The sequence below is a fragment of the Oryza brachyantha genome, chromosome 9 (genome assembly GCF_000231095.2).
Source record: "Oryza brachyantha chromosome 9, ObraRS2, whole genome shotgun sequence".
NCBI classification, from domain to species: Eukaryota; Viridiplantae; Streptophyta; class Magnoliopsida; order Poales; family Poaceae; genus Oryza; species Oryza brachyantha.
Window position 1 is genome coordinate 11,672,683 of NC_023171.2, and position 27,819 is coordinate 11,700,501.

General features: G+C 37.0%; 4 protein-coding genes across 13 annotated transcripts; 1 reads left to right on the plus strand and 3 right to left on the minus strand.

Annotated features, from left to right (window-relative positions):
- The first annotated feature begins 78 nt into the window (after positions 1 to 78).
- Positions 79 to 24,142, plus strand: LOC102720268 (probable ribosomal RNA small subunit methyltransferase B). Of its 10 annotated transcripts, none has more exons than XM_040527904.1 (25): positions 79 to 222; positions 338 to 388; positions 480 to 533; positions 670 to 720; positions 881 to 1,035; positions 1,175 to 1,288; positions 1,496 to 1,561; positions 2,836 to 2,919; positions 3,000 to 3,086; positions 3,344 to 3,435; positions 3,532 to 3,592; positions 3,887 to 3,943; positions 4,531 to 4,591; positions 4,755 to 4,862; positions 5,394 to 5,512; positions 5,708 to 5,779; positions 5,935 to 6,020; positions 6,101 to 6,197; positions 6,750 to 6,899; positions 7,747 to 7,793; positions 7,870 to 8,119; positions 9,829 to 9,871; positions 10,152 to 10,272; positions 10,350 to 10,420; positions 10,929 to 11,003. In XM_040527904.1, the coding sequence occupies exons 1-19, from the start codon at positions 108 to 110 to the stop codon at positions 6,882 to 6,884; spliced, it is 1,665 nt and encodes a 554-aa protein (XP_040383838.1). In that variant the 5' UTR covers positions 79 to 107; the 3' UTR covers positions 6,885 to 6,899; positions 7,747 to 7,793; positions 7,870 to 8,119; positions 9,829 to 9,871; positions 10,152 to 10,272; positions 10,350 to 10,420; positions 10,929 to 11,003. The 10 variants fall into 10 exon arrangements, with proteins under 10 accessions (XP_040383838.1, XP_040383836.1, XP_015696676.1 ...); XM_040527902.1 differs by having other exon boundaries at positions 10,222 to 10,272; XM_015841190.2 differs by lacking the exon at positions 10,350 to 10,420 and having other exon boundaries at positions 9,829 to 10,301.
- On the minus strand, positions 7,383 to 14,158 carry LOC102720550 (cellulose synthase-like protein E6). Its single transcript, XM_006661287.3, has 7 exons — positions 13,821 to 14,158; positions 10,119 to 10,437; positions 9,844 to 9,984; positions 9,598 to 9,729; positions 9,022 to 9,234; positions 8,359 to 8,931; positions 7,383 to 8,259 (listed from the first exon to the last, which is right to left on the minus strand). The coding sequence occupies exons 1-7, from the start codon at positions 14,090 to 14,092 to the stop codon at positions 7,729 to 7,731; spliced, it is 2,181 nt and encodes a 726-aa protein (XP_006661350.2). The 5' UTR covers positions 14,093 to 14,158; the 3' UTR covers positions 7,383 to 7,728.
- Positions 14,860 to 18,559, minus strand: LOC102720826 (cellulose synthase-like protein E6). The gene is made up of 7 exons (XM_040527907.1): positions 18,259 to 18,559; positions 17,289 to 17,612; positions 17,029 to 17,170; positions 16,783 to 16,914; positions 16,244 to 16,456; positions 15,582 to 16,154; positions 14,860 to 15,482 (listed from the first exon to the last, which is right to left on the minus strand). Exons 1-7 carry the CDS (start codon positions 18,534 to 18,536, stop codon positions 14,949 to 14,951), a joined length of 2,196 nt encoding a protein of 731 aa, XP_040383841.1. The 5' UTR covers positions 18,537 to 18,559; the 3' UTR covers positions 14,860 to 14,948.
- Positions 21,444 to 27,052, minus strand: LOC102721108 (cellulose synthase-like protein E6). Its single transcript, XM_006661289.3, has 7 exons — positions 26,665 to 27,052; positions 23,988 to 24,306; positions 23,684 to 23,824; positions 23,468 to 23,599; positions 22,887 to 23,099; positions 22,220 to 22,792; positions 21,444 to 22,117 (listed from the first exon to the last, which is right to left on the minus strand). The coding sequence occupies exons 1-7, from the start codon at positions 26,934 to 26,936 to the stop codon at positions 21,587 to 21,589; spliced, it is 2,181 nt and encodes a 726-aa protein (XP_006661352.2). The 5' UTR covers positions 26,937 to 27,052; the 3' UTR covers positions 21,444 to 21,586.
- Positions 27,053 to 27,819: the final 767 nt, after the last annotated feature.

A 27,819-nucleotide genomic window follows, 5' to 3' on the forward strand; every position in this document is an offset into this window, starting at 1 on the left:
CGGCCCAATACTATCGCTGCGATATTTTCTATCAATCCGTTCGTCATCGTCCTCTCCTCCTCCTCGTCTCATCTCCCCTCCGCTTCCCCAGCCAAAACCCCGGGCGAATGATGGAGGGGGCGCTCGCCCTCCCGCAGTTCCGCTCGCGCGTCGGCGTCGGCTCGCGTATCCTGCTCTCCGCCAGTAACCCCGGCGCCGCCTGCGGCAGCTCCGGCGCCTCCGGTACTCCCTCCCCCATTCCCGCGGGGCTGCACCTGCACGTTGTTTGGTTAAACCTCGCTGGCCTGGGTGGCTTATCTCATGGGGGTGTCTGGTTGTTTGTGGTTTTGTTTGCAAGGGAGGAGTAGGGTTTCGAGGGTTCATCCGGGAGCGTATCCGAGGACTGCAGGTAAATGGGGGGAGTTGGTCGGTGGAGGTTGCTGCAGCTCATCGTTCTGTTTGGTTGGTTAATTTGCTCTATCCCGTTTGTTTTTTCGTAGGGAGGGGTAGGACTTGGAAGCCTGACAGCCCGGAGGCGTCACCTCGCCGATCAGGTAAAAATGCTGCTTGGTACTCAGAAGTGATAACCACTCGTCACTTAAAAAAAAACGGCTTGTGTAGTAAAGCAAATCTGGTTGGCTGATTACGCTCAGTATTTGCTTATTTAACCCAATTCGTCTTTTCCCTTAGGGAGGACTAAGATTTCAACTGTAAATTTGGAGGTGTCCCATCACAGAGCAGGTAAAATGTTAATGTTATGGTACCCTTTTTGCCAGGAAAATGTTATGGTTCTTTGTTTTCTCTATTATTCATTAGTTTACTCGTAAATCTTTAGCCATTCTTTAATTTTTTGTGGTTTTGTTTGTCTTTATCATTTGCATTGTTTGTGTCATTGGAGCAGTTGCAGCAGTGAGGTTGCTAAGAATTGAGAAGGGGAAGGCATTTGTGGACCTTTTGAATGAGAAAGGAAATGGTTCTGGTGAGAATGAGATGAGCTATGTAGAAAGGACGCTAGGGTTCAGTACACGGTGTTTGGATAACAGGGATATAAGATTGGTAAAGTTAATATTCTGCATGTTAGTTGGTTGTTCAAGTAGGTTTATACGATGATGGTTATTGCTACGAAATAATGTTTTAATGGGTCAATAGCATTCCTTAGAAGACTTGTATACGACTCTGTTATCTTGGCCTGTAGGTTACTGTCATAGTTGCTGGAACTGTGCGCTGGAAACGATACCTTGATTATCTTATCATGTCACTCTGCAGTGAGGAGAAGATGTTCAGGGAGATGGAGCCGCTACTTCTGCAGGTTTTTCTATATTCCTTATGGTATACATCCTTCATTGAAAACCTATAACTCGAGAAAGTTAGGTAAGTACCATAAAAAAATGCGGGAATCAGAAAATACTATTGCATTTATGAATGGCATGTAGAAAATATCAAACAATTTGATCTGCAACTCTAGTAGTTAACTCCACACTGTAAAATCTCTGAAATTTAGCACTTGTGTTTTCAGATATTGCGAATTGGCTTCTTTGAAATTCTCAAGCTCAATGTGCCAGCTTATGCTGCTGTTGATGAGGTATGTTAATTTTTGTAGTTCTTTTTGTGGTGCTTGGGAGCTCCCAAGGGCATTACAAAGCTCATTTATTTGCCATTTACCTAATAATAAAAAAGGAGATATTGTGGAAATACATATCTATATTTTTTTGCTGGGACGGGTGAAGGAGTCTGACCAAGGTGATTAAAATTGAAGGGAATAAAATGTTACAAATTACATCGGCAAAATGCTCTCGAAGCCTGACAGAGCCAAAGGACCAAACTTGCTCAAAACCAAACTACTCACTGTTTTAAATGTCCCAGCTTCCTTCCAAATGGAGATTTCATTCTTGGTATCAGCATATAGATGGGCTGCTCAGCTGCTGTGCTTGTCTTCTGATCAAAGATTTTTGCATTACGCTCCTTCCAAATGCGCCAACAGACCAACATAAACAAAGTATCAAAAAGGCTTCCTGTAGCTTGTCTGAAAAGCAGCCTCATCGATAATCACCATTCACTGAGCTCTAAGTTCAGTTCCCCTGGAATTTGGAAGGAGGTGCCCAGCCAGCTCCAAGTAACATCCACACCCTGTTTGAGTAGGGACAGGATACAAACAGGTGAAAACAATCTTCATCAGCCGATGCACATAGAGAGCAGCTTTGTTGGTGATGCATCCCCTCTTGGTCAAATTATCTGCCGTTAGATATCTCCCTCTTGTCACCAACCAGATAAAAAACTTGACTCTAGAAGGCACCCTCGTCTGCCAAATCAGCTTGCCACAACTTGATTTTACATTGGCCACAAAGAACAAGTCATCTGCTGAGGGCACTGCGAAGCTACCATCAGCTATTAACTTCCAAATTGCTCTATCCTTTTCCAGAGCTATACACACTCACTAATGGCTCTGTTGAAACGTATATCTCTTTCTCTGTAAGCTTCATTCCATAATTAAATTTGTATAAATGCTGTTGTGATATCATATTGATAATAGATTTATATGTGATACTCCACATTCTTCTGTGTTTTCCACTTTTCCTTTTCATTCCCTGTAATCCTGAGTTTTTTGGATGGTGGTGATAAAGGGGACCTTTTGAAGATAGTTTGCACATGTCGATACTGCTGTTTTAATATTTTGAAACTATTTCTCTTGTTTCACTGATCTTTGATACTGTATTTTGACCTTTTTTGACCTTTCTTTGAGATATGCACTTAATACTGTTACCAGTTGCATTTCTAATGTATCTGACAAATGTAGCAGCTTGCTTTTTTTTTTTAAAAAAAAGATCTAGTAACCCTTTTTCCAAATCATGATTTTAGAATGTAAGGCTTGCTAAAGTAGCTTTAAGGCCTGGTGCTGGGAACCTGGTGAATGCAATTCTGCGTAAACTTCTACTGCTAAAGGTATGGACTATGGAATTGATCTAACCAGCCTGATCAGTAGGGTTATACTATAGCATCATGGTTTTGTTTTTTAAATTCAGGAGACAAACTCTCTTCCTCTTCCAAAGATAGAAGGTGATGACCGTGCCCAAGCTCGTGCACTTTCCATTATTTATTCTCATCCTGTTGTAAGTTTCATTACCCTCTAAACTTTATTTTGCTCCTGCTTTTTTAGCTTTTTTTTTGTGCGCTATGTCGTTCGTTCTTATAATCAACATATCAAATCCACTTGATCAATTATCAATAAATGCCCTCGGTAACTGGAGTTGTGGACTCACGTGGAATGCAATCTACTACTTCTATCCAACAAATGCTTCTTAAGAACACAGCAGATTATCTGTAGCAATTGTATTTTATGAACTGTAATTTGTTTTCTTGTCTGCAGTGGATGGTGAGAAGATGGATTCGTTTTCTTGGCAAAGACGAAGCTCTAAAATTAATGAAATGGAACAACAGTGATCCTCATTTCAGTTTAAGGTTTTAAGTCAAATGATGTATTGCAATATGGAGCCACCTGTTTGGTTTATGCATGTGCATATGGTTTAGTTGTCCTTTTTATGCTTCATGTCATAGGGTCAATACAGCGAATGGGTATACAAGGGCTGATCTTATAGATCGATTGGAAAGTTTGCAGGTGCTTCCATTAAGCTTTGGTACTTTCTGCTTGATCACATCAATATAAGACTTCATAAATTTCACTAGGAAGGAAGAATTGACTATAATGTATATCTTGTGCTATATTGTGCAATGTCATTTAGTTGTGTCACTCAGTTCGTGATGTGGTATATAAATTCATGATATTGAGCTTTATAGGGCTCTCTAATATCTTATCCATGTATTCATAAAAAAAAATCTTATCCATGTTGATGTCATACTCTGCCTTGATTATTTGCTAGAGAATTTAATGGCTGAATTTCCTTTTGTGTAGGTTCATTACGAGAAGTCCACTATGGATGAATTTGTCCGTATTCAGGAGGGAATGCAGGTAAAGAAGCTGAATAGTTGGTTTTCAAGCAACTAGTCACCGAATGCCGTGTTAGATCAATATGATGTATTCACATCCTTGTATTTTTTTTTTCACAATGCAATATGTTTAGTATACTACTATACTTACAGAAGAGCACTGTTTCAAAACCTAAATCTTTTATAAGAAAGTGTGAGAGTCGGATGCTGTAAAATAACTTATAAGAAGTAATCCTGAAATACTGCTTGTGTATTAGCAAGAAAGGGGAGATAATTTTATACTTCTGATGCCTTAGATGATAATGATTATTTGTACTTCTTACCGTGGAGAGTATTGATCATCACACATATTGGACCAGTCAAGTTTGTTGTGTATCTCAATATTTGTACAAGTTCATTTATATTGAAAGAAACAGCTTTTGGAGCCTCTGTGGGTTCACAGTTTAGCTGAAGATGGAAGCACCATTGTGCCCTTTATGCATAACAAAATATACTGCAATCTTTTATAGTTGCATAATGTCGTATGAACATTATCTTTATTCTTTATTTTCTTGATAATACCTCTTGGGATATTATTTCTGAATTATCTTATTTTGTCGCCATGTACAGACAGTCCTGCAAGCTGGACTACTGAAAGAAGGCATGTGTGCTGTGCAGGATGAGAGTGCAGGCAAGCTATGATAGTTAATTTTGTTGACCACTAAGTATATGCTTTAATTCACTATAATGAGATTACTATATTGAAGTGAATTTAACTGTGAATAACTGCACATGTCTTAACATTTGAGTAAGCTCTTGATGGCTTATGCTAAGACATGAAGAACCTGTTCCAGGTCTTGTCGTGTCTGTCGTTGATCCACAACCTGGGGAAACAATCATTGATTGTTGTGCTGCGCCTGGTGGGAAAACATTGTTCATGGCAGCGCGTTTGTCGGGACAAGGTAAGGAAATGGAATGGGGAGAGTGTTCAATTTTCTGTTGATATCACACTCTAGTAGGATAGTCTTAGGAAACTTTCTTTATGGACATAAATATACAATGTATTTAGCATGTTATGTCCTATAAAAAAATGAAAAATACTCAAATAAATCACTTTTCAGTTTTCACATCTCGCTGCTGATATTATGATATTGAGCACCTTCAGACATGTAGTTAATGTGCTGGTGCTGGCATGCTAAATTTATTAGTCAAATATAAAAATTAGCCAGTGCAGTATGCCATGCAGTTCCAATGAAGATTCTGATGGTTTTCGTAATGTTTAATTGCTTATAAGTAACTGTTCATCCTTATACATAACCATTGTGAACTAGCATTTGAAATTATTAACGAGAAAACAGAGCTCATGTATGCAAACTAGTTTAAACTCATTTTACTAACATGTTTCGACATTTCATCTGGAGCTAGTTCCAATTCATGGATGGATAATAGTTTAGAGATTTGATATTGTGGACTTACTGTGTAGTCTGATTCAGGGAAGATACAAGCACTTGACGTAAACAAAGGTCGATTGAGAATTCTCATGGAGGCAGCAAAGTTGCACAATCTTGATGCTATGATCAGTGACATCCATGCTGATCTTCGACTATATGCTGTAAGTTTCAGGGAGTCCCTTGTTTCTAATACAGAAAACATGCACCAAGAAAGAGAAAGTTCCCTTATATCCAAGGATAGTGCACTCCAATGGAAGTTTTTATTAGGAATATGACTAGTGAATGTTATGAGCTTATTGCTAATCTTTATCCAAATGAATGATATGGAGGCTTTTACCTATGGAAATAAATTGCAGAAGGAAACAACTGTCAAATATGACAAGGTACTGTTGGATGCTCCATGCTCTGGGCTAGGAGTTCTTTCCAAGGTACGTTTCTTAATCAAGTTCATTTTGTTTCATAATCACATCTTTTCCAGAATTCATTGAACTAATCTAAATCTAGAATGACAAGTTTGTGTATTATATCTATTTATATAATGATTGATGAACTGATGGTCCTTAATCCTTTTTCTGTTCCCAAGAGGGCAGACTTGCGGTGGAATAGACAATTTGAAGATTTGGAGGAATTAACGTGTTTGCAAGATGAGCTTCTTGATTCAGCATCGATGTGGGATTCCTTGTCTTCCAGGTTTTGTGAAATAAAGTTTATATGGACAACATCTGATATTGCTTTCAATGGTTTTGTAGGTTGGTAAAACCTGGTGGTATATTATTCTACAGTACATGTTCCATTGATCCTGAAGAAAATGAACACAGGATTACTGCTTTTGTTCAGAGGCATCCGGTACTAGTTCATCTTAACATCAAGTGTGGATCATTTACCGGAAGCTATAAACTCAATATTCAGTTCGAATTTGAGGAAAAAAAGTCTGTCCATATGATTTATGGTGTTAATAATACTGAGCATGCTAATAAAACATGTGCTAAACACGCATGATCCCTGGTGCAACTTACACTGGCTTATCTCAATTAAAAAGGATATGATACTTAAATAAGTTGCTGTTGGCATGTGCTAGGGTAGCCATTCATGATTCATTTTTATCCAGCTTTTGGAAGACCCCATCATCCTCACTACATTTTAATATTTTAACCCCGATATGAGTGTAACAGTAATGTAGGTTTTAACATATTGAGTCTCCACAAAAACATAACCATTTAAGCATGTTTTACCACTCGTTTACCTGTAGTTCTGTAACCTTGGATCCTTTATGCCAGTTATATACTAAAATGGAATTGCTGCATGCTGTTGTATTTTATGCACCGATAATTTTCTCTTGGCAATATTTTCTGACTGCTGACCATGTATATATATTCATTAGTCTATTATATGCTGCAGGACTTTGTCCCACAGAGTGTGCATGGATATGTTCCTGCTGAATTTGTCACAAAGGAAGGTTTCTATTCCTCAAGTCCAACTAAGCATTCTATTGATGGGGCATTTGCTGCTCGTCTTGTTCAGTCAGTGTTCTAGGAGTTCAACAAATAGGTGAGATTTAGTTTTTTTTTTAAATGAAAAACCACTTTTTTTTTTGTAATGCTAATGTACACTGAGTTTCTCTAAGATGCAATCTGCACATGCTTGAAATTCTGATTTTTTTTTCAAAATATACATTTTTTGTCGTGATATTTTAGGAAAATTTCAAAAATATACCCGTGCAATCACATTCTCCCAGCTTGTCACCACAGTCTGTAATGACAAGCATATGGACCGTGGGATTTGTCACCACATTAAGATCACTAGATATTATTATTTACTCATCAAGTAAGAAATTGAGATCTAGCAGTACTCTTGGGCTGACCAATCCTGCGCTCTTTCCACGATAATAGGAGGGTTTCTTCTTGTCCTTTTGCCAACAAGTAGCTATATTATAGTTCAAAAAACTAATTCACTCATGTAATCAGTTTCCACAACTATCTAGAAAAAAAAAATCAGTTTCCACAACTATTACTGTCCTTCGGTCCATATATGTCTCCTCTCTTGTCTTGTGTGCAACGAGACAATAGTACTAAACGATGCAGTATTAATTGGATCTGATAATTAATGGCTTCTCATTCAAACTAGGGGCAGGCTATTGCACTAATTAATTATGATTTGTACATGTGAAAAACATGCCTTTCTTTTACCATTACCATAGTACAAATTCTCCTGTGAATTATATCCTCTTTATTTTATTAATGTGCTACGGATCTAGAGGTTGATGATTATCAACAAGTATGAATATATAGTAGTGGCCATGCAATTTATTTCCATGATAGTCAATTCGTCATCATAGGCATCCAGTGTTCTACAAGGCATTAATTCCCATTCTTGAACCTCAAACTATTGGTACCAGGAATGCCAACATTACAAAACCAACTGCAGCAAATGTGACGGATGATGGTATGCTCCCTTTGTCCTTCCTCACGAACATTGCCTCGTAAATTGGGATATTCATGATCACTATCATTCCACATAGGATGAACTGGAGTAAAAACACATTCCATGGTATATACCATAGACTTAGCCCTCCAACAAGGCAGACAAAGTTGAGTAATGCCACAGTTGCAATGATAACATATTCAGGAGATGATGACCCAAATTCAAGGATTTCTTGCTCATACCTCTTTGCTTCATCGTCATCACTTACCTTTGCTGTAACCTTGAATGACATCTTTGAAAGTCCTAACAATTTTCGGATGGTGTCAATGAAGCCATAGAGATATGAGGTAATTCTTCTGATCATCCACATCCTTTGTCCATTCCACCATCCTTTCAATGTATCCCCAGATAATAATGCCTCATACAGACTGTAGATGGTCTTCATACAAAATACATATATGAAGGGTATAGCCCACAGACTTGTAATCTAAGCGACATATAAGCATAGGATTAGTTTCAATAATAAAAACGAGTTTTAATACCAGAAATGAAATCAAAGTATGGCTTATCATTTTATTAACTGCACCTCTGGGAATATGGGGGTGCCTTTGACAAGACCTAGTGGTGGAATCATAACATAATATAGTGTGGGCAGTGAGTTGGTTGCCCATAATCCTCCTATGCAGTAACCCATCTGTTGCTGTAAACTGATTTTTCCATGTCCAAACACGAAGGAGCAGTACTTTGAAAGAAAAATCGTCAAACCGCCCTCACTCCATCTCTTGTGTTGCAGTAGAGTCTGTGCAAGTGTTGCTGGAGCTACACCCAAAAATGCTGCTCTTTGAGGACTCATGTAGACTGACTTCCATCCTCTACAATGTATCACCAGTCCAGTTATGATGTCCTCTACTGGGCAACCATATTTCACTCCAATCTCATTACCCCATTGTGTCTTATGTTCATAAGTGCAGGTTACTAAATATTTTGCCTTGTCTTCAATCTCATTTATATTTTCTTGTCGTCTTTCCTTTATTCCTCTGTTCCAGTCTTCCTTGTAGTCTTTGCTGAACTTCCTACCACAAAGGATCTCTCTTCTATGGAAGCATCCCGTGCCAATATAGAGACAACCACCAGCACTATCCATACCAGACATCTCCACCTGTTAGAATCATTTTGTTAGTTCCAAAAAATGTATAAAGTTACTGCACAGATTGTGCAAACATGAGAATGTTTCTTTGGTACAACCTACATGATTGATAACATTGAGAGAGTTTCCATAAATATTATTCTGGGTCATATTGTTGTAGTTCTGAGGGTACTGCACAAACCCGATTTTATGGCCCATTTCTTCATCAAGGAAGAAGCACAATGCATCTCTGATTGAATCACTACAGTTGGAATACATGTCACAATCCACATTCAAGATAACAGGGCTGTCGCTTATCACTGATGACACCCTTATCTGCATTTAACAAGAAAATTCAAAATATTTTAAAACATGATAAGGAATAACACATTTTATGTACATTAAAATGCTAGGATCCAATGATGCACAGTTAATAACATGGTTTTAATTTTGGGTTAAAAAAAGGGTTTCACCTCCGTGCAGAACAAACAACCTACTAGGTACTTCAAAGTGGTTATACTTTTATAACCTACTAGGTGCTTCATACTTTTCAAATGAAAATGAAGAACAACTTGTTGCAATGTTCTATTTATATAAAAATTGGTAAGGGTAACCCCTAATGATTATCAATAGATGGAGTTTACGATAAGTTTATTAATCTTGTTTTAAGATAAAATTAAACAAAATTTGCTTACACACCAAAGCATTCAATGCCCCAGCTTTGAAGTTATGGTGGTACTTAGGCCTCTTCTCACGTGCCATGTATACCAAGGTTGGTAGTTCATGTCCGTCATCATCAACTACATCCCGGCATTTCCCATCAATAAGAATCTAGAAAAGAAGCAACATTTAGAACCTCAAATTATCAAAACAAAATTACCACGAACTTCTGTACTTTTAAACCATGAAAAGTTTTGTTCTGATTTCTAGGATGGTAAAGCCTACCTGGACAATTGGCTGGTGACTTTTTGAGGTAATTTCTGAGTTCCATTCCTTAAATCCTTTATGCTTTAGTTTAATTTCTTCAGGAATTTTTCCTGACATAACTGCAGTATCAATTCTCTCTCTCATTTCTTCATACAGGTTCTGCCAGAAACAAAATTAGTGGCCATGCCAAATATTAATTACTATGAAGTATTATTTAGCTATGCTCTACTTGTTGATTATAAATGTTTAAAAGAAGAATGTTTAAAAAAAGAATGTTTAAAAAATGCACATACCTTGATCAGTGACCATTCTTTCGGGGTACACAGATTGTGATGGCTTTCTGACTCCGAGAAGTAAGCAGCTGGTGACCTTGGTTGAATGTTATATCTTTTGCAGAATGGTAGCCATTTCTTTGCAAATATGGAGGCCTCCCAAAGAGCATAGAAAGTAAGAATTGAACCTCCATCATCAGAAAGGTACACACTTATTTTTTCTGAGGGGTAATTATACGCCATGACTGATAGGATGGTAGAGATCACAAGGCTTGGTGGCTCTGAATGTGGGTCTGCAGTGCATACAAATATATCCACACAAGGTAGGTTTTCTTCATATCTGCTCCAAATGACACGGTAATTAAATGTGTTAAGGATTATTGTGGCAAATACTAGATGTTCTGTGTTTATGGAAATTAATATGGCCTCTACGATGAGATGTATCCAAGGACCAACCATAATTTGTTACAAAAGTGCATGTTAAGTTCCCAAGTGAAATAATAAACCGATGAGCAGAGTTAAGAAAAGCAACAAGCATAGTACAAATAGATGTTTGAATTTTCACTATATGTGTTAAATAATGGGCATATATGATAGAAGCTTAATAGAAACTATCCCCGTGATTCTGGATGGCTATTTGTTCAGGAAGTTGGTTCATTGTTTTTGTTGTAGAACGTGTAGTCGTTAAGCTAGATGTAATCGTGTAGGCTCACTTGGAGCTCGTGGTGAAAAGATCAAAGGATCCCAGTATTTTTTTTCCTGCGTGAACTAACTGAACAATTGCCCATTTAATTCAGTTCATTGGTTTGGTCAAATTTGTGATTCATTTAGGTGGTCTGAATTTTTCGTCAAGAGAAACAGGCGGACGCCGATGAAGGTGTCAAATCCTGGGGAGGCATCGGAGCGTAGAAACTGTCGATTGAGCCCAAGTGAGCTCCAGTTCAAGAAAGGGGACGAGGTGACCACAGTAGGAGTGGATAAAAATAAAACTTTTAATTGGATGTCCGGTTGCAAAGTACGGATATTGTGCGAGCAAATTATACTATATATTAAATAACTGGAGAGGTGAACATCTTCGACTGTCAGTTTAGCACTTATAATTTATTCATCATATATTATATTTGACAATTTGTATTAAACAAAACATGTTATAGACTCTTTAGATTTAGTTTTTATAAAATTTGAAATCGATAAATACAACTTGTACATGTAGGACTACTATTTAGTATTCTATTAATTTAATCCTTAAGTTATAAATTACTAATTAGTAGATTGTAACTTGGACTGTTTTATCCAATTTAAATTTCAAAATAGATTCAAAATTAGTAATAACTATGGGGTTGTGACTTGTGACCCGCCTATCAGTTCTGTGTTTACTAATTTTGTTAAAGCGTTAGCAAGAGACGGCTAAATGGTCTCCAAATTCAAAAATTTGAGTTTGTTGGTGAAAAGCGCCTTCAATCGTTCACCTAATTAGCTTTCCTCAAATTGAAACTCCCTTTCCTATTCTTTTCACTCTCTAGTGAAGGAGTACATCGTGTTCCAATACACACGAGAGAGAGAGAGAGAGAGAGAGCGCATGACGCGTGGGTGAGGATTATGGCAAAGTTGGAAGCAGGGTTCCCATGCCATCGGTTTAGGACAAAAAAGACCACAAGAAACTTGGAGGCATGTTTATGAGGCGGTATCTTGGACATGTGTCTTGAGAGCAGGTACAATAAGCTAACTCAGTGAGCTATAAAACTATGCCATAACATTATTCTTATTGGAAGGAAGAGAAGAGAGAAGACAACGGACGACTAATTTGCAACCTGGCTGTACGTTGTTCCCAACGTTGTGTCTCAACATTTTTCTCATGCACGCATCCTAGCAGTTGCTTTCAGCCAATTGCAGCATTTAAGTAAAGATTAGAAAATTCAAAGCTAGCTATGAAAAGTGTATAGAAATGTATATGTAGTCCATTATTGTATTGATTAGTTTTTGGCTTTGGCTATAGTAGAATGATGTGTTTATTTTTGAAGCCAACAACAAGCTATACTATTAGCCTTGCTCTAAAAATGAGCATTGTTGATCATTGTCACTCCTGAGATGATTTCCTCGATCTATTCGGTCTAGACAGCTATACTGAATTGCTTGAGCCAAGCTGACTACAAAATCAGGGGTGTCTAGCGCGAGCACCTACCCTCGAGTTCATTCCTCTTCTCTAGAGGTCGAGCATAGAGGAGTTCAGGGGCAGGACGGTCCTAACTACCCCACCTACCACATTTAATGTGGTCAACATGATGTCTTAAGTGTACCATATTTAATGTGGTCAACATGATGTCTTAAGTGAGATAGCGTTTATGTCCATACGCAACTGAAAGGATAGAATAGATGAGACCCATAATTCATTGAAGAATGGGGAAAAGATGGTTAATATTTCCAACGTGTGATAGGGCTACAATCAAGATACTCCTTGCCCTTGTGTTCCTTGTTTTTTTTTTACCATTCTCAAGCTAACCAATAGGGCCCACGTCAGGGTGAGTGCTGCTACACTCCTACTCCATGCCTTAGATATGAAGGGTCATACTTAAACTCTGTATGTGAGACCCATATGGCTCTTTTATTTTTTTACTAGAACACTTCTTTTAAAAGTGTATCATTTTTGGTACTTGCTGTATCAAAAAATATATAAGAGGACGATCTTTGACGGATGAAGGAGAAGTTTCTTGAACCAAAACAATCGTAGTTACAAGAGGAATCAAGAATACATGAGTAAGATATTACTCTTCTTAATGCCAAAACCTATCTAAACCACAATGTCTGTTGTTTGCTCCCGATCTCACCGTATTTACTCCAAGAGTTTCGGTGTACATGGTATACCTTCTAGGCCAAACACGAAAGGGGCCTACATATACTATTCTTTGTGCTTGTTCGTCGATAAAGGGGTTGCGTGATTTGCCTACATGGAGGCGATAGAGATTTTTAGTTTCCTTTTTTTAGGGTGGACACATTTTTTTACTTTTGGGTTCTTTAAATATTTGTTGAAAGAATAACCTATTCACGCCTCAAAATATGTTTTTTTTTTTAAAAAAAATCTAAACACAGAATTTTGGAGACAAATTTTTTGGATAACTTTTGTCATGCTCTTATATAATTCGAAACTAATAATAATTAGATGTTGTTACGTACATATATATTTTTTTAAAAAGAATCTAAGCCACTATAATTTTTAAAATAACCAACATAATATATAATTTTTCACATCTATATAACACTCATGTAATCCACGGGTTGATGACTAGTGAGTTTAGTTTCAAAACCATGCTGGCAGCATGCTGTGTTTATCTGACTGTAGGTATTTCCTAAGAAGAACAGAAGTCTTAATAAGTAAGTAAGGGGCATGTTCAGTACGGGAAAAGAAAAATTTAGAATGTGACGTCAGACGTTTGATCGGATATCGAAATGAATTTTTAGACACAAATGAAAAAACGAATTTCATAGCTCGCCTTTAAATCGTAAGACGAATCTTTTAAGCCTAATTAATTCGTCATTAGCAGATATAGTTACTATAACACTTATAGCTAATTATGAACTAATTATGCTTAAAAGATTCGTTTCATGATTTCTCTAACTGTCAATTATTTTTTATCTATGTTTAATGCTCCATTTAGGTGTTTTTTTTGGCAAAAAAATTTTGGAACTAACCGGGCCCTAAATAATTAAACATGCAAAGTTTCGAACCTCTCGGCGAGCCTGTCCTTGAAGGTGCGGCGGTGGATGGGGCACCACCGGACGGACTGCGTGATGACCCAGTAGACGGCGTACCAGAGCTCCGCCGCCAGCATCCCCACCCACGCCGCCCACCCTTCGCCGGCGGCCGGCACGCGCGTCGCCCTGTAGTACAGCACCAGCAGTATCCCGGCGGCCACCGTCGCCGCCTGGAACCTGTACACCGCCCTGCCACCCATCTTCTCCGTCGCGAACAGCCGCCGCCGGTTCGTCTCCGCCGCCATCGTCTCGATCGATCTCCGGCCGGTCGATCGACCAGAGGTCACCGCTTTCTACCTTAGCTAGCTACGTATACCATATGCTTGGAGGTAATTAAATGCAGGCGAGATCGAACAGTGACTAGCATATACCCCTTCCGTTCCATGGAAAATGAACAGATATTAGATGTGACAGTACGACAAATTTAGACAAAGTTATGTCCAAATTCATAGTGCTATAATATGTCATATTGGATATACTGAGTTGGTATCTTCTTGTTCTTTGCGAGCAAGTAGATACTTCTGTCATTTTAAATCTGAACATGTTAACTACGTAGTGATTGGATTTGACACTTTCTAGTACAATAAATCTGAACATGTTAAATACGATACTTAGTAATTATTTGGAACAGATGGAATATATTAGTTCACAGTACCAATTGACAGACATGATCATGTACCACAACTGTTGTCATTCAGTCCATGTACGTCTCCTCGCTTGTCTTGTGTGCAATGAGCCAATGAATGTGGCAGATTGAGCCAAAAGGAGTAAAGACGAAGTAGTAGTTTGATGGGGATAGAAGGAAGAAAACCAAGAACTCATCCATCGAGATAATTAGACCTGATAATTACTGGTTTCTCATTCAAAATTGATTCTGAGTTTTACACGCGAAAATGTTTCTTTAGCATTTCTACAGTACATACCATCTTTATTTTGTTATGTTCTGTTACGCATTAGATAATTATCAACCAGTACGAATATACACCAGCAGAGATTATTCAAGAGAATTTTACAAGAAGTGACCATGCATGCAATTAGTTTTCATGATCATCATCAGAAACATCCAGTGTTTTACAAGGCAACAATTCCTAGTTGAGGACCTCAAACTATTGGAACCAGGAATGCCAACATTAGAAAGCCAACTGAAGCCAGTGTGACTGATGATGGTATGCTCCCTTTGTCCTTCCTCAATAACATTGCCTCATAAATTGGGATATTCATGATCACTATCATTCCACAGAGGATGAACTGGAGTAAAAACACGTTCCATGGTATATTCCATAGACTTAGCCCTCCAACAAGGCAGACAAAGTTGAGTAATGCCACAGTTGCGATGATCACATATTCAGGAGAAGATGATGACCCAAATTCAAGGATTTCTTGCTCATACCTCTTTGCTTCATCGTCATCACTTACCTTTGCTGTAACCTTGAATGACATCTTTGAAAGTCCTAACAATTTTCGGATGGTGTCAATGAAGCCATAGAGATATGAGGTAATTCTTCTGATCATCCACATCCTTTGTCCATTCCACCATCCTTTCAATGTATCCCCAGATAATAATGCCTCATACAGACTGTAGACTGTCTTCATACAAAATACATATATGAAGGGTATAGCCCACAGGCTTGTAATCTAAGAGACATATAAGCATAGGATTAGTTTCAATAATAAAAACAAGTTTTAATACCAGAAATGAAATCAAAGTATGGCTTATCATTTTATTAACAGCACCTCTGGGAATATGGGGGTGCCTTTGACAAGACATAGTGGTGGAATCATAACATAATATAGTGTGGGCAGTGAGATGGTTGCCCATAATTCTCCTATGCAGTAACCCATCTGTAGCTGTAAACTGATTTTTCCATGTCCAAACAAGAAGGAGCAGTACTTTGAAAGAAAAATCGTCAAACAACCCTCACTCCATCTCTTGTGTTGCAGTAGAGTCTGTGCAAGTGTTGCTGGAGCTACACCCAAAAATGCTGCCCTTCGAGGACTCATGTAGACTGACTTCCATCCTCTACAATGTATTGCCAATCCAGTGATAACATCCTCTACTGGGCAACCATATTTCACTCCAATCTCATTACCCCATTCTGTCCTATGTTCATAAGTGCAGGTTACTAAAGATTTTGCCTTGTCTTCAATCTCATTTAATTTTTCTTGTCCTCTTTCCTTTATTCCTCTGTTCCAGTCTTCCTTGTAGTCTTTGCTGAACTTCCTACCACAAAGGATCTCTCTTCTATGGAAGCATCCTGTGCCAATATAGGGACAACCACCAGCACTATCCATACCAGACATCTCCACCTGTTAGAATCATTTTGTTAGTGCCAAAAATGTATAAAGTTACTGCACAAATTGTGCAAACATGAGAATGTTTCTTTGGTACAGCCTACATGATTGCTGACATTGAGAGAGTTTCCATATATATTATTCTGGGTCATATTGTTGTAGTTCTGAGGGTACTGCACAAACCCGATTTTATGGCCCATTTCTTCATCAAGGAAGAAGCACAATGCATCTCTGATTGAATCACTACAGTTGGAATACATGTCACAATCCACATTCAAGATAACAGGGCTGTCGCTTATCACTGATGACACCCTTATCTGCATTTAACAAGAAAATTCAAAATACTTTAAAATATGATAATGAATAACACATTTTATGTACATTAAAATGTAGTATCCAATGATGCACAATTAATAACATGGTTTTAATTTTGGGTTAAAAAAAGGGTTTCACCTCCTTGCAGAACAAACAACCCACTAGGTACTTCATACTTTTCAAATGAAAATGAAGACCAACTTGTTGCAATGTTCTATTTATATGAAAATTGGTAAGGGTAACCCCTAATGATTATGAATAGTATGGAGTTTACAATAAGTTTATTAACCTTGTTTTAAGATAAAATTAAATGCCCCAGCTTACACACCAAAGCATTCAATGCCCCAGCTTTGAAGTTATGGTGGTACTGAGGCCTCTTCTCACGTGCCATGTATACCAAGGTTGGTAGTTCATGTCCGTCATCATCAACTACATCCCGGCATTTCCCATCTATAAGAATCTAGAAAAGAAGCAACATTTAGAACCTCAAATTGTCAAAACAAAATTACCACGAACTTCTGTACTTTTAAACCATGAAAAGCTTTGTTCTGATTTCTAGGACGGTAAAGCTTACCTGGACAATTGGCTGGTGACTTTTTGAGGTAATTTCTGAGTTCCATTCCTTAAATCCTTTATGCTTTAGTTTAATTTCTTCAGGAATTTTTCCTGACATAACTGCAGTATCAATTCTCTCTCTCATTTGTTCATACAGGTCCCGCCAGAAACAAAATTAGTTGCCATGCCATATTGATTACTATGAAGTATGATTCAGCTATGCTCTACTTGTTGATTATAAATGTTTAAAAGAATAATGTTTAAAAAAATGCACATACCTTGATCAGTGACCATTCTTTCGGGGTACACAGATTGTGAATGTGACGGCCTTCTGACTCCGAGAAGTAAGCAGCTGGTGACCTTGGTTCAATGTTATATCTTTTGCAGAATGGTAGCCATTTCTTTGCAAATATGGAGGCTTCCCAAAGAGCATAGAAAGTGAGAATTGAACCTCCATCATCAGAAAGGTACACACTTATTTTTTCTGAGGGGTAATTGTACGCCATGACTGATAGGATGGTAGAGATAACAAGGCTTGGTGGCTCTGAATGTGGGTCTGCAGTGCATACAAATATATCCACACAAGGTAGGTTTTCTTTATATCTGCTCCAAATGACATGGTAATTAAATTTGTTAAGGATTATTGTGGCAAATACTAGATGTTTTGTGTTTATGGAAATTAATATGGCCTCTACGATGAGATGTTACAAAAGTGCACGTTAATATTTCCTCTCAATTGTTTTGATCGCCCATTTCCGTAGCTGCAGGACCGAAAGATAGTGCACTGGGAGGGCTTGGAGAACTGATTTAATGAGGTTCAGCCTATCCCCCGTTGACAGCAGTTTTGGCTTCTAAACAATACTTTTAAGAGCAATTTCACAGTACTTAAGAAGATACCATGAAATACCACTTTTTTCTATGTAAATTTTGGTACTTCTTGTTACCTACCAAGGATTTTAAAAAGCTACAGGAAAAACTTTGACACAATGTTTCTTCTCGTCTGCTGGATGGTGTGGAAGGAGCGCAATGCTCGAGTCTTCAATCAAGCTAGCAGAGCGTTTTTGCAGTTTGCTGAAAGGGCAAATTTAGCTGTTCTTAAACGGCTGTTTCTTTTACATTGTCCGCAAGGACACCCTCCTCTTGTACATTGTGAATTCTTGTCTTAATGAAACGAGTACGGTGGCCCGCGCATATTACGCGGCTACCATCGTTATAAGTAATGCATAATTACACGTGCAAAGTTTCAGACCTCTCGGCGAGCCTGTCCTTGAAGGTGCGGCGGCGGATGGGGCACCACCGGACGGACTGCGTGATGACCCAGTAGACGGCGCACCAGAGCTCTGCCGCCAGCATCCCCACCCACGCCGCGCGCCCTTCGCCGGCGGCCGGCACGCGCGTCGCCTTGTAGTACAGCACCAGCAGTATCCCGGCGGCCATCGTCGCCGCCTGGAACCTGTACACCGCCCTGCCACCCATCTTCTCCGTCGCGAACAGCCGCCGCCGCCGCCGGTTCGTCTCCGTCGTCATCGTGTCGATCTCCGGCCGGTCGACCAGAGCTCACCGCTTTCTACGAGGATCGATCGAACAGTGAGCTGGGAGCACTTCGGCTAGCATGTATAGCTCTGTCGCTAGCTCATACGAATAAATTGACCGTGGAACACAGCAGTATCGAGTGGTGGAGCTAGGGAGCGACGTAATCGAGCCCTGAGACACTCTTCGAGATAATGACTAAATTTTAACTCTATAAATTAAAATTTAGCTATTCATTTTATTTTTGGTAACTCGAATTCTAAGAGCATCTTCAAGAGACTCTACATCCTCACTTTCTAATTCCTGACAAGAGGAGAAACAGGGTCCCATTCACGTAGGACCCACGGATAACAATTTTGCTAGCGGTGAAATGAGTTGTCAAATTGACCATTGAGGACTCAAGTTTAACCATAAGTCAAATAGCCACTCTCCTGAAGAATACTTTTGTATAAAATTATTAAATTTAAGTATGATAAGTGATATGACTATTCTCTTAGAGATATTACGAGGGCTAACCTTCATCCATCTCTAAGTAAATTAATCTTAGTTTTTACCTACAATGTTTCATGCTTTGTCTTATTTAATTTTTTTTACGATTACTATTTTTATTTTTATTATATGATAAAATATAAATAATATTTTAGGTTAAACTAATAATTTTAAAGTTTTTGTAAAAAAATAAAAACAGATGATCAAACGCCGAAGAAGAAACCAAAAGTTTACGGACAGAGAGAATACAATTTTTTTTTTATTTTACGAACGTTGAAGATAATTTGCAGTGGAGTCAGCAGCGGCAGATCGAGCTCCGATGGCCGCCTGACCTGCCCGGCAGTATCCTCGTTATCGTTTATACTTTCTCCGTTTTAAAAATAAGATCATCTTGTCCTCTCTCGTTTATCCTCAAATAAATTTATTTTTAGCTATCATTTGCGTTAGAGTTAGGAAAGTAAGAAACAAATATATTAGAATTCAATAGAGTGAGGGATAATTGCATAGGTATTTAATACAGTAAAAAGTATTTCAGTTTTTGTATTGGCATGGGTAGGATGATTTAAAAATAAAATCATTTTGTGATAGAGGGAGTACATATGATAGGTAAAAAGCCTTAACAGAGGTAAAAATTTATTTGTGGTATAATTTTTTATACATACATTTTATCGATTTATAAGCATGTATTAGAAAATAAATTAACTACAATGAAAAAATAAATTAACTAAGGAAAAAATAACTTAAAAATCAACTTTCAAATTAAGGTTTGAAACTCAAATTTTTGCTGCCACTTAGGCCGCATTCGCCAATTAGGATAGTTAGCTAGCACAAAAACATAATAATATATTAGTATATAATTAATTAATTATTGGTATAAAAAATAAAACATGGATTAATATGATTTTTTAAAGTAACTTTTTTATAAAAAGTTTTAGAAAACATACACTGTTTAACAATTTAGAAAGAGTGCATGTGAAAAAAGAAGTAATTTGGCTTACTAACCCAAGGGAATGAACGCGGCCACAGATGTTTAGTGAGCATGTGATGTTCCCTGCCCTATACCTTCTTTTGGGGATCTTTTTTCTTTGCCCCTCCGTCCCATATTATATGGGATTTTCACTTTCTGCTGTTAATGTTTGACCACTCGTCTTATTAAAAAAATTGAAAATATTATTTTTATTTTTTATTATTAAAATTAGTTTAAGTATTACTTATAAATTTTTATATTTACACTAAGTTTTTGAATAAAACGAATGATTAAAAATTACAAGTGAATAGTGAGAATCTCACGTAACGCGGGACTGAGGTAGTATTTTTTTTTTTGGTATCTAAGCCGTGACTTTAATTTGACCATTATATTTTCGTATGTTTGCACTCATGTTTCGTAGCATGATAAACAGATCGTATAGAAGTAAGGTTAATTACTTAGTTATTTAGAAAAACTTGGGAAGTATTATTTACTTTGGCGTGCGCATGTATGTACATCTTCCGTATAATCGGAAAAAGAAAACCCTGCCTAATTATCTATACGTCAGTTAATTTCCCCAGTTTCACATAGCCACTTTCATTGGTCTAACATGGAGATAACTCTGGTATTATTATTTATTCGTCAAGTGAGAGGTTGAGAGCTAGCAGCACTGTTGGGCCGACCAATCCTAGCTTGGCTACTTGCACAGCACAATAATAGGAGGCTATCTTCTCGTCCTTTTGCGAGCAAGTAGATACTCCTTTCATTTTAAAATATAACGAAATAGTAATCGGATTTGACACTTTTCAGTACAATGAATCTATCTGAACACGTTAAATTCGATACTTTGTAGCTATTTGGAACGGATGAATACAATAGTTCATAACACCAATTCACACACATGATCATGTACCACAACTGTTGTTGTCATTCAGTCCATATACGTCTCCTCGCTTGTCTTGTGTGCAACGAGTGTGTTGCAGAATGAGCCAAAAGAATTGAATGGCGAAGTAGTAGTTTGATGGGGATAGAAGGAAGAAAACTATAAACTCATCCATCGAGATAATTGGACCTGATAATTACTGGTTTCTCATTCAAACTAGCATCAGGTTATTGCAGTAATTGATTCTGAGTTTTACACGTGAAAATGTCTTTTTAGCATTTCTGTAGTACAAATTCTCCTGTGAATTATATCATCTTTATTTTGTTATGTTCTGGCTGCGTTCGAACCGGCCTATCCGGCTAAACTAATCTCGGTTTCCATTAACACGATTTTCAAACTATTAAATGGTGTATTCAGTGCAAAAAATTTCTATATAAAAATTATTTTAGAAGATCAAATAAATTCATTTTTAAAATTTTTAATGAGTAATACTTAATTAGTCATATACTAATTATGTTATCGTTTTCCGCGCGGCTAATGTGCTTTTGTAACATGCAGCTTTAGATGATTATCAACCAGTTTGAATATGCACCAGTAGAGATTATTCAAGAGAATTTTACAAGAAGTGACGATGCATGCAATTAGTTTTCATGATCATCATCAGAAACATCCAGTGTTTTACAAGGCAACAATTCCTAGTTGAGGACCTCAAACTATTGGAACCAGGAATGCCAACATTAGAAAGCCAACTGAAGCCAGTGTGACTGATGATGGTATGCTCCCTTTGTCCTTCCTCAAGAACATGGCCTCATAAATTGGGATATTCATGATCACTATCATTCCACAGAGGATGAACTGGAGTAAAAACACATTCCATGGCATATTCCATAGACTTAGCCCTCCAACAAGGCAGACAAAGTTGAGTAATGCCACAGTTGTAATGATCACACATTCAGGAGATGATGACCCAAATTCAAAGATCTCTTGCTCATACCTCTTTGCTTCATCCCCATCACTTACCTTTGCTGTAACTTCAAATGACATCTTTGATAGTCCTAATAATTTTCGGATGGTGTCAATGGAACCGTAGAGATATGAGGTAATTCTTCTGATCATCCACATCCTTTGTCCATTCCAACATCCTTTCAATGTATCCCCAGATAACAATGCCTCATATAGACCGTAGATTATCCTTGTACAGAATACATATATGAAGGGTGTAGCCCATGTACTTGTAATCTGAACAAACATATAAGCATAGCATTAGTTTCAATACCTAACGGTTAGTTTTAATGACAGAAATGAAATCAAATTATGTTTTCTCATCTAATTTAACAGTACCTCTGGGAATAGAGGGGTGCCCTTGACAAGTCCTAGTGATGGAATCATAACATAATAGAGTGTAGGCAGTGAGTTGGCTGCCCACAATCCATATATGCAGTAGCCCATCTGTAGCTGTAAACTGATCTTTCCATGTCCAAACAAGAAGGAGCAGTACTTTGAAAGAAAAATTGTGAAGTTACCCTCACTCCATCTCTTGTGTTGCAGCAGAGTCTGGGCAAGTGTTGATGGAGCTACACCCAAAAATGCTGCCCTTTGAGGACTCATGTAGACTGACTTCCATCCTCTACAATGTATTGCCAATCCAGTGATAACATCCTCTACTGGGCAACCATATTTTAGTCCAATCTCATCACCCCACTGTGTCCCAAGTTCATGAGAGCAGGTTGCTAAAGATTTTGCCATCTGTTCAATCTCATTTATGTTCTTTTGTCCCCTTTCCTTTATTCCTCTGTTCCAATCTTCCTTGTAGTCTTTGCTGAACTTTCTACCACAGAGAATCTCTCTTCTATGGAAGCATCCTGTGCCAATATAGAGACAACCACCAGCACTGTCCAAACCAGGCATCTCCACCTTTACATAGAACCGTTCAAAAGATGTATAAAGTTATAGCACAAATTGCTGCAAACATGAGAATGTTTTGAAGTTACAGTTTGATAAAACTTACATAATTGATAACATTGAGAGAATTTCCGTATATATTATTTTGGGTCAGATTGTTGTAGTTCTGAGGATACTGCACAAATGCGATGTTATGGCCCATTTCTTCATCAAGGAAGAAGCACAATGCATCTCTGATAGAATCACTATTGTTGGAGTACATGTCACAGTCCACATTCAAGATAACAGGGTTGTCACTTATGACTGATGATACCCTTATCTGCATTTAACAAGAAAATTTAGAACATTTTAAAATACTTTCAGGAACAAGGCATTTTATGTACAATAAAATATTGGGGAAAATGCTGTAATAAATTGGTCATTGAAGGATGGACATTATTTTTGTTCAAATGAAACATGATGGCCAATAGTACATTTTGTTTTAATTCCATGCATTTCTTCTCACTGACTGAAGCAAATAACATGTCATGACCATTTTTTTAGTGGCTACACTTGTTGAACAACTTGTTGATGTGCTGTTATATTTGTAAGAATGAATAAAGGTAACCTACAATGAGAAGTAGGGACCTTGTAATAACTCTTTTAACCTTGTTTTAAGATATAACTAAACAAAGTTAGTGAACACACCAAAGCGTTCATTGCCCCAGCTTTGAAGTTATGGTGGTACTGGGGCCTCTTCTCACGCGCCATGTATACCAGGCTTGGTAGCACATTTCCATCGTCATCAACTGTATTTTGGCTTTTTCCATCTATCAGAATCTAGAGAAAAAAGCAACATTTAGAACTTCTGTACTTTTGAATCTCAAAAGCCTCTGTTCTGATTTTTAGGACAGTAAAGCCTACCTGAACAATTGGTTGGTGATTTTTTGAGGTAATTTCTGAGTTCCATTCATCAAATCCTTTATGCTTTAATTTAATTTCTTCAGGAATTTTTCCTGACATGACAGCTGTATCAATTCTCTCTGTCATTTCTTCATACAGCTCCTGCCAAAGGAAAAACAAATCAGTTATCATTTGAATATTGATCACTGTAAAAAAATCAGTTATCATTTTAAAAAATTAGTTATCTGTGAGAGCTGATTCATGCCCTTGTAGCCTTGTTGATTACGAATGCCTTAAATAAGAATGTTAACAAAAATGTTTATACCTTGATAAATGACCATTCTTTTCTGGATAACAGATTGTGATGTCCTCCTGACTCCGAGAAGTAAGCAGCTGGTGACCTTGGTTCAATGTTATATCTTCTGCAGAATGGTAGCCATTTCTTTGCAAATATGGAGGCCTCCCAAAGAGCATAGAAAGTAAGAACTGAACCTCCATCATCAGAAAGGTACACACTTATTTTTTCTGAGGGGTAATTGTATGCCATGACTGATAGGATGGTAGAGATGACAAGGCTTGGTGGCTCTGAGTGTGGGTCTGCAGTGCATACAAATATATCCACACCGGGTAGTTGTTCTTTGTATCTGCTCCAAACGACATGGTAATTAAATGTTTTGAGGGTTCTTTTGTGTGGCAAATAGATGTTTTATGATAATAGAAACCAATCTAGCATCTAGGACGATATGTATCGAACCTTAACTTTTTTGGGAAATTTTACAATCAATCTTGAGGCACCAAGGCCCTCGTCTATTAACTTTTCGTCTGAAAGTCAAACGGTATATTTATAAATAGAAAATAATTTATCATATTTTTTTATATATGAGTTTTTAATGATAATAAAAAAACAAGAAAAAAAAAATCAAAAATCAACTTCAATTTTAAGGTTGAAATTTAAATTTTAACTTGTAAGCACAAGCATAAACAGAAAAACAATTTTGATAATAATCTCAATCTATCACGCGTTCATAATATATCAAATTACCATTTCAAAATGGCACAAATGTTCTAAAGTTTTACAATATAGCAATGTTAAGTTGCGAGATGAAAAAACAAACGCATGAGCAGATATAAGAAAACGCAATAAGTTTGGTGCAAATAGGTGTTTCAGTGTTGAGGTTACGTGGGCAAGACGATGGACATGTTTATACTCCTAATATTGAACTTGAAGATGCTCTTTATCTCCTATTTATCGGGATTTTCTATACAACAGAGTGGATACACAGTGGTGTTTGTTCACATGTTTCTTTCCTGTAATTAAAAATACAGAACTAAATTTAAATATTTAAACTTAATAAATATTCTGAAAGTTAGTTCCAATACCGACCACCTGTTTAATATGGTAGGCAGCATTTATGATAATAGTACAATTATTTAGTTAAAATTATCACTTTAATTTGCTACCACTTTAGTTGAGTATTTTTTAAAAAAAAATTGTGAATGATCTTATATATAAATAGAGAGAGATTTGCTAAAATGAGTCGTGACTCACGGGCTGCTCCATGAGTCCCTCTAATTTTTCGTATAAAATATATACAAAAAATTCAGTTGAAGTTGCCTGCATTATTTTTACTCAAAAAATTCAGTTGAAGTTGCCTGCAGTAAACCGATAGGTTTGATAAAATGTATACTTTTCTAAATTTTACTCTTGTAACGTGTATTAGGCTTTATATGCGTGTCTAACCTGCAGCCTGCAGGTCTATTTGTCATTATTAAGAAACCGACCACTTACTTAAAACCCATTAATATAAGGCTAGTTGCTACGGAGTACTACTAGTTTTCAAAACCATGCGAGTGGCCGCATGTTGCGTCTGTAGGTATTATTATATTAAAACAAGTGAGTCTATCTTTTGTTTTTTTTATACTAATAAACTAAAATTCAAAATTTTAATTTAGAGCCAAATTTGGGGTTTTTCATCGTATTTTATTTTTCAATCTTATCGTTTAGATCACTAAAACACATACATAAAATTTTTATTTCAAATATATCGTTTGATTTTTTTCCTTGAATAAATCAAACAACCACCCCTAACTTTACTATCAAAATACTTATACCATTCTCTTATTTTAAAGCCTTTCTACCCTTTATTGATGTAACCATACTACTACTACTACTACTAGAATTCCACTTCCTTTCGTACTCTTCATCATTACATTCATGATAGTACTAGAACATATATATATATATATATATATATATATATATATATATATATATATATATATATATATATATATATATATAAAACAATGCAGATTAATATGTGTAACAATATACCTCCTCTACTTTTCTATTTGAATTTGTTTATTTTTATCTATGTTTGACCATTTATTTTGTTAAAAGTTTTACATATTATTAATTATTTTATTATAATTTGATTTATTTGTTGTTAATTACACTTTTAGCATGACTTGTAATTTTACATATTTAAAAAATATTGAATTAGATAAAGATCAAGCATAGATTTAAACGTCTGCATCATCCAATAAAAAAAATAGAGTAAGTAGTTTGTTGTACCTTCTTTTTTTGTTTGGTACGACGAGATTCGCTATTATAGGTAAATCATATTGGAACGTATGGAATAAGGCCCTGTTCGGTCCCAAAAACTTTTTTAAAAAAATCACGCACAATCTTTGAATACCTAAATAAAATATTAAATATACATGAACATTAAAATAAATACATAGTTATTAGGAAAATTGTGGGACGAATCTTTTAAGTCTAGTTAGGACGTGATTAGCCATAAGTACTACAGTAACCAACATGTGTTAATGATAGATTAATTAGACTTAAAAATCCGTCTCGCGGTTTCCAGGTAAAATCTGAAATTTATTTTATAATTAGACCACGTTTAATATTTTAAATATATATCTAAAATTTAAAGCGATGCTTTTGCGAAAACTTTTTGGAAAACTCGGCCAGCCTAAATAAGCATACAACAAACCTCTCGGCGAGCCTATCCTTGAAGGTGCGACGGCGGATGGGGCACCACCGGACGGACTGCGTGATGACCCAGTAGACGGCGTACCAGAGCTCCACCGCCAGCATCCCCACCCACGCCGCCCGCCCTTCGCCGGCGGCCGGCACGCGCGTCGCCCTGTAGTACAGCACCAGCAGTATCCCGGCGGCCATCGTCGCCGCCTGGAACCTGTACACCGCCCTGCCACCCATCTTCTCCGTCGCGAACAGCCGCCGCCGGTTCGTCTCCGTCGCCATCGTCTCCGACTCCGGCCGGTCAGCCGGCTAGCTCCTCTGATCCTCTCTAGCTAGCTAGTAGCTACTGCTCTCTCTCTCTCTCTGGAAATCAGTATACCACTAGTAATATTTATGTGTAGGAGAGAGCAGTGAGCACTTTTGATGCATATCAATACGCCTATATAGCTGGACGTACTACCTGACAAATCGACTAACCAATTCTGGTGAGAGACAATTTTTTTTATTTTACGTCATTGACTTTTAATCTATATTTGATCATTTGTTTTATTAAAAAAATATAATTATTAATTTTTTATTTGATTTATTAGTAAAGCAACTTTAAAAATAACTTATAATCTTATATATTTCATAAAACTTTGAATATGATAAATGTTTAAATATTGATTTAGATATCAACGGTGTAAAATAGAAAAAATCGGAGCAAGCGGTACACGTGTGGTGCCATACTATACATATGCATATCTGTTATTTTTAGTACAATATATTCTGGTCATCAATATACGGTGTGTATGGACCATTAATTATTTATTTTATTTCATATAACTTTATATCAAAAATATAATAACAAAATATACTATTGTGAAAGTGTTTCTAACAATTATAGATATGTCTAATGAAGAGGGAGAGCACTGGTGTGACAATGGAAATATGGAATAGTCATGGCACGTGGATGGGTGTAGCGACCATTGCTCGAGCCACAAATATTACGCATGCTCCATATGTTCTAAAATATAATTCTAAAATATAAGTAATTTTATTCTAAGATATAAATATTTTAGCATTATTTATAATATTATTTTTCCTATCAATCATTTCTTATTCAAGATTTTTCTCATTTTCCCCACCTACTTTCTTTTACTCATCCATTCCTCATTATTGAGCT

Bases quoted from the DNA above. Each gene is read 5' to 3' on its own strand.
- LOC102720826 (XM_040527907.1), bottom strand. From the start codon at position 18,536: ATGACGACGGAGACGAACCGGCGGCGGCGGCGGCTGTTCGCGACGGAG. The intron at 16,457-16,782 runs GTGTGTAAGCTG...TGTTAAATGCAG, and splicing joins CTGGGGCATTGAATGCTTTG to ATAAGGGTGTCATCAGTGAT. The intron at 15,483-15,581 runs GTGCTGTTAATA...TATGTCTCTTAG, and splicing joins GCACCCCCATATTCCCAGAG to ATTACAAGCCTGTGGGCTAT.
- LOC102721108 (XM_006661289.3), bottom strand. From the start codon at position 26,936: ATGGCGACGGAGACGAACCGGCGGCGGCTGTTCGCGACGGAGAAGATG. The intron at 23,600-23,683 runs GTAGGCTTTACT...TTTTTTCTCTAG, and splicing joins ATCACCAACCAATTGTTCAG to ATTCTGATAGATGGAAAAAG. The intron at 22,793-22,886 runs GTAAGTTTTATC...TTCTATGTAAAG, and splicing joins CTCTCAATGTTATCAATTAT to GTGGAGATGCCTGGTTTGGA.
- LOC102720550 (XM_006661287.3), bottom strand. From the start codon at position 14,092: ATGGCGGCGGAGACGAACCGGCGGCGGCTGTTCGCGACGGAGAAGATG. The intron at 10,438-13,820 runs GTTCGAAACTTT...CATTTGGAGCAG, and splicing joins AAGGACAGGCTCGCCGAGAG to ATATGAAGAAAACCTACCTT. The intron at 9,730-9,843 runs GTAGGCTTTACC...CTTCTTTTCTAG, and splicing joins GTCACCAGCCAATTGTCCAG to ATTCTTATTGATGGGAAATG.
- LOC102720268 (XM_040527906.1), top strand. From the start codon at position 108: ATGATGGAGGGGGCGCTCGCCCTCCCGCAGTTCCGCTCGCGCGTCGGC. The intron at 1,289-1,495 runs GTTTTTCTATAT...TTGTGTTTTCAG, and splicing joins TGGAGCCGCTACTTCTGCAG to ATATTGCGAATTGGCTTCTT. The intron at 4,863-5,393 runs GTAAGGAAATGG...AGTCTGATTCAG, and splicing joins AGCGCGTTTGTCGGGACAAG to GGAAGATACAAGCACTTGAC.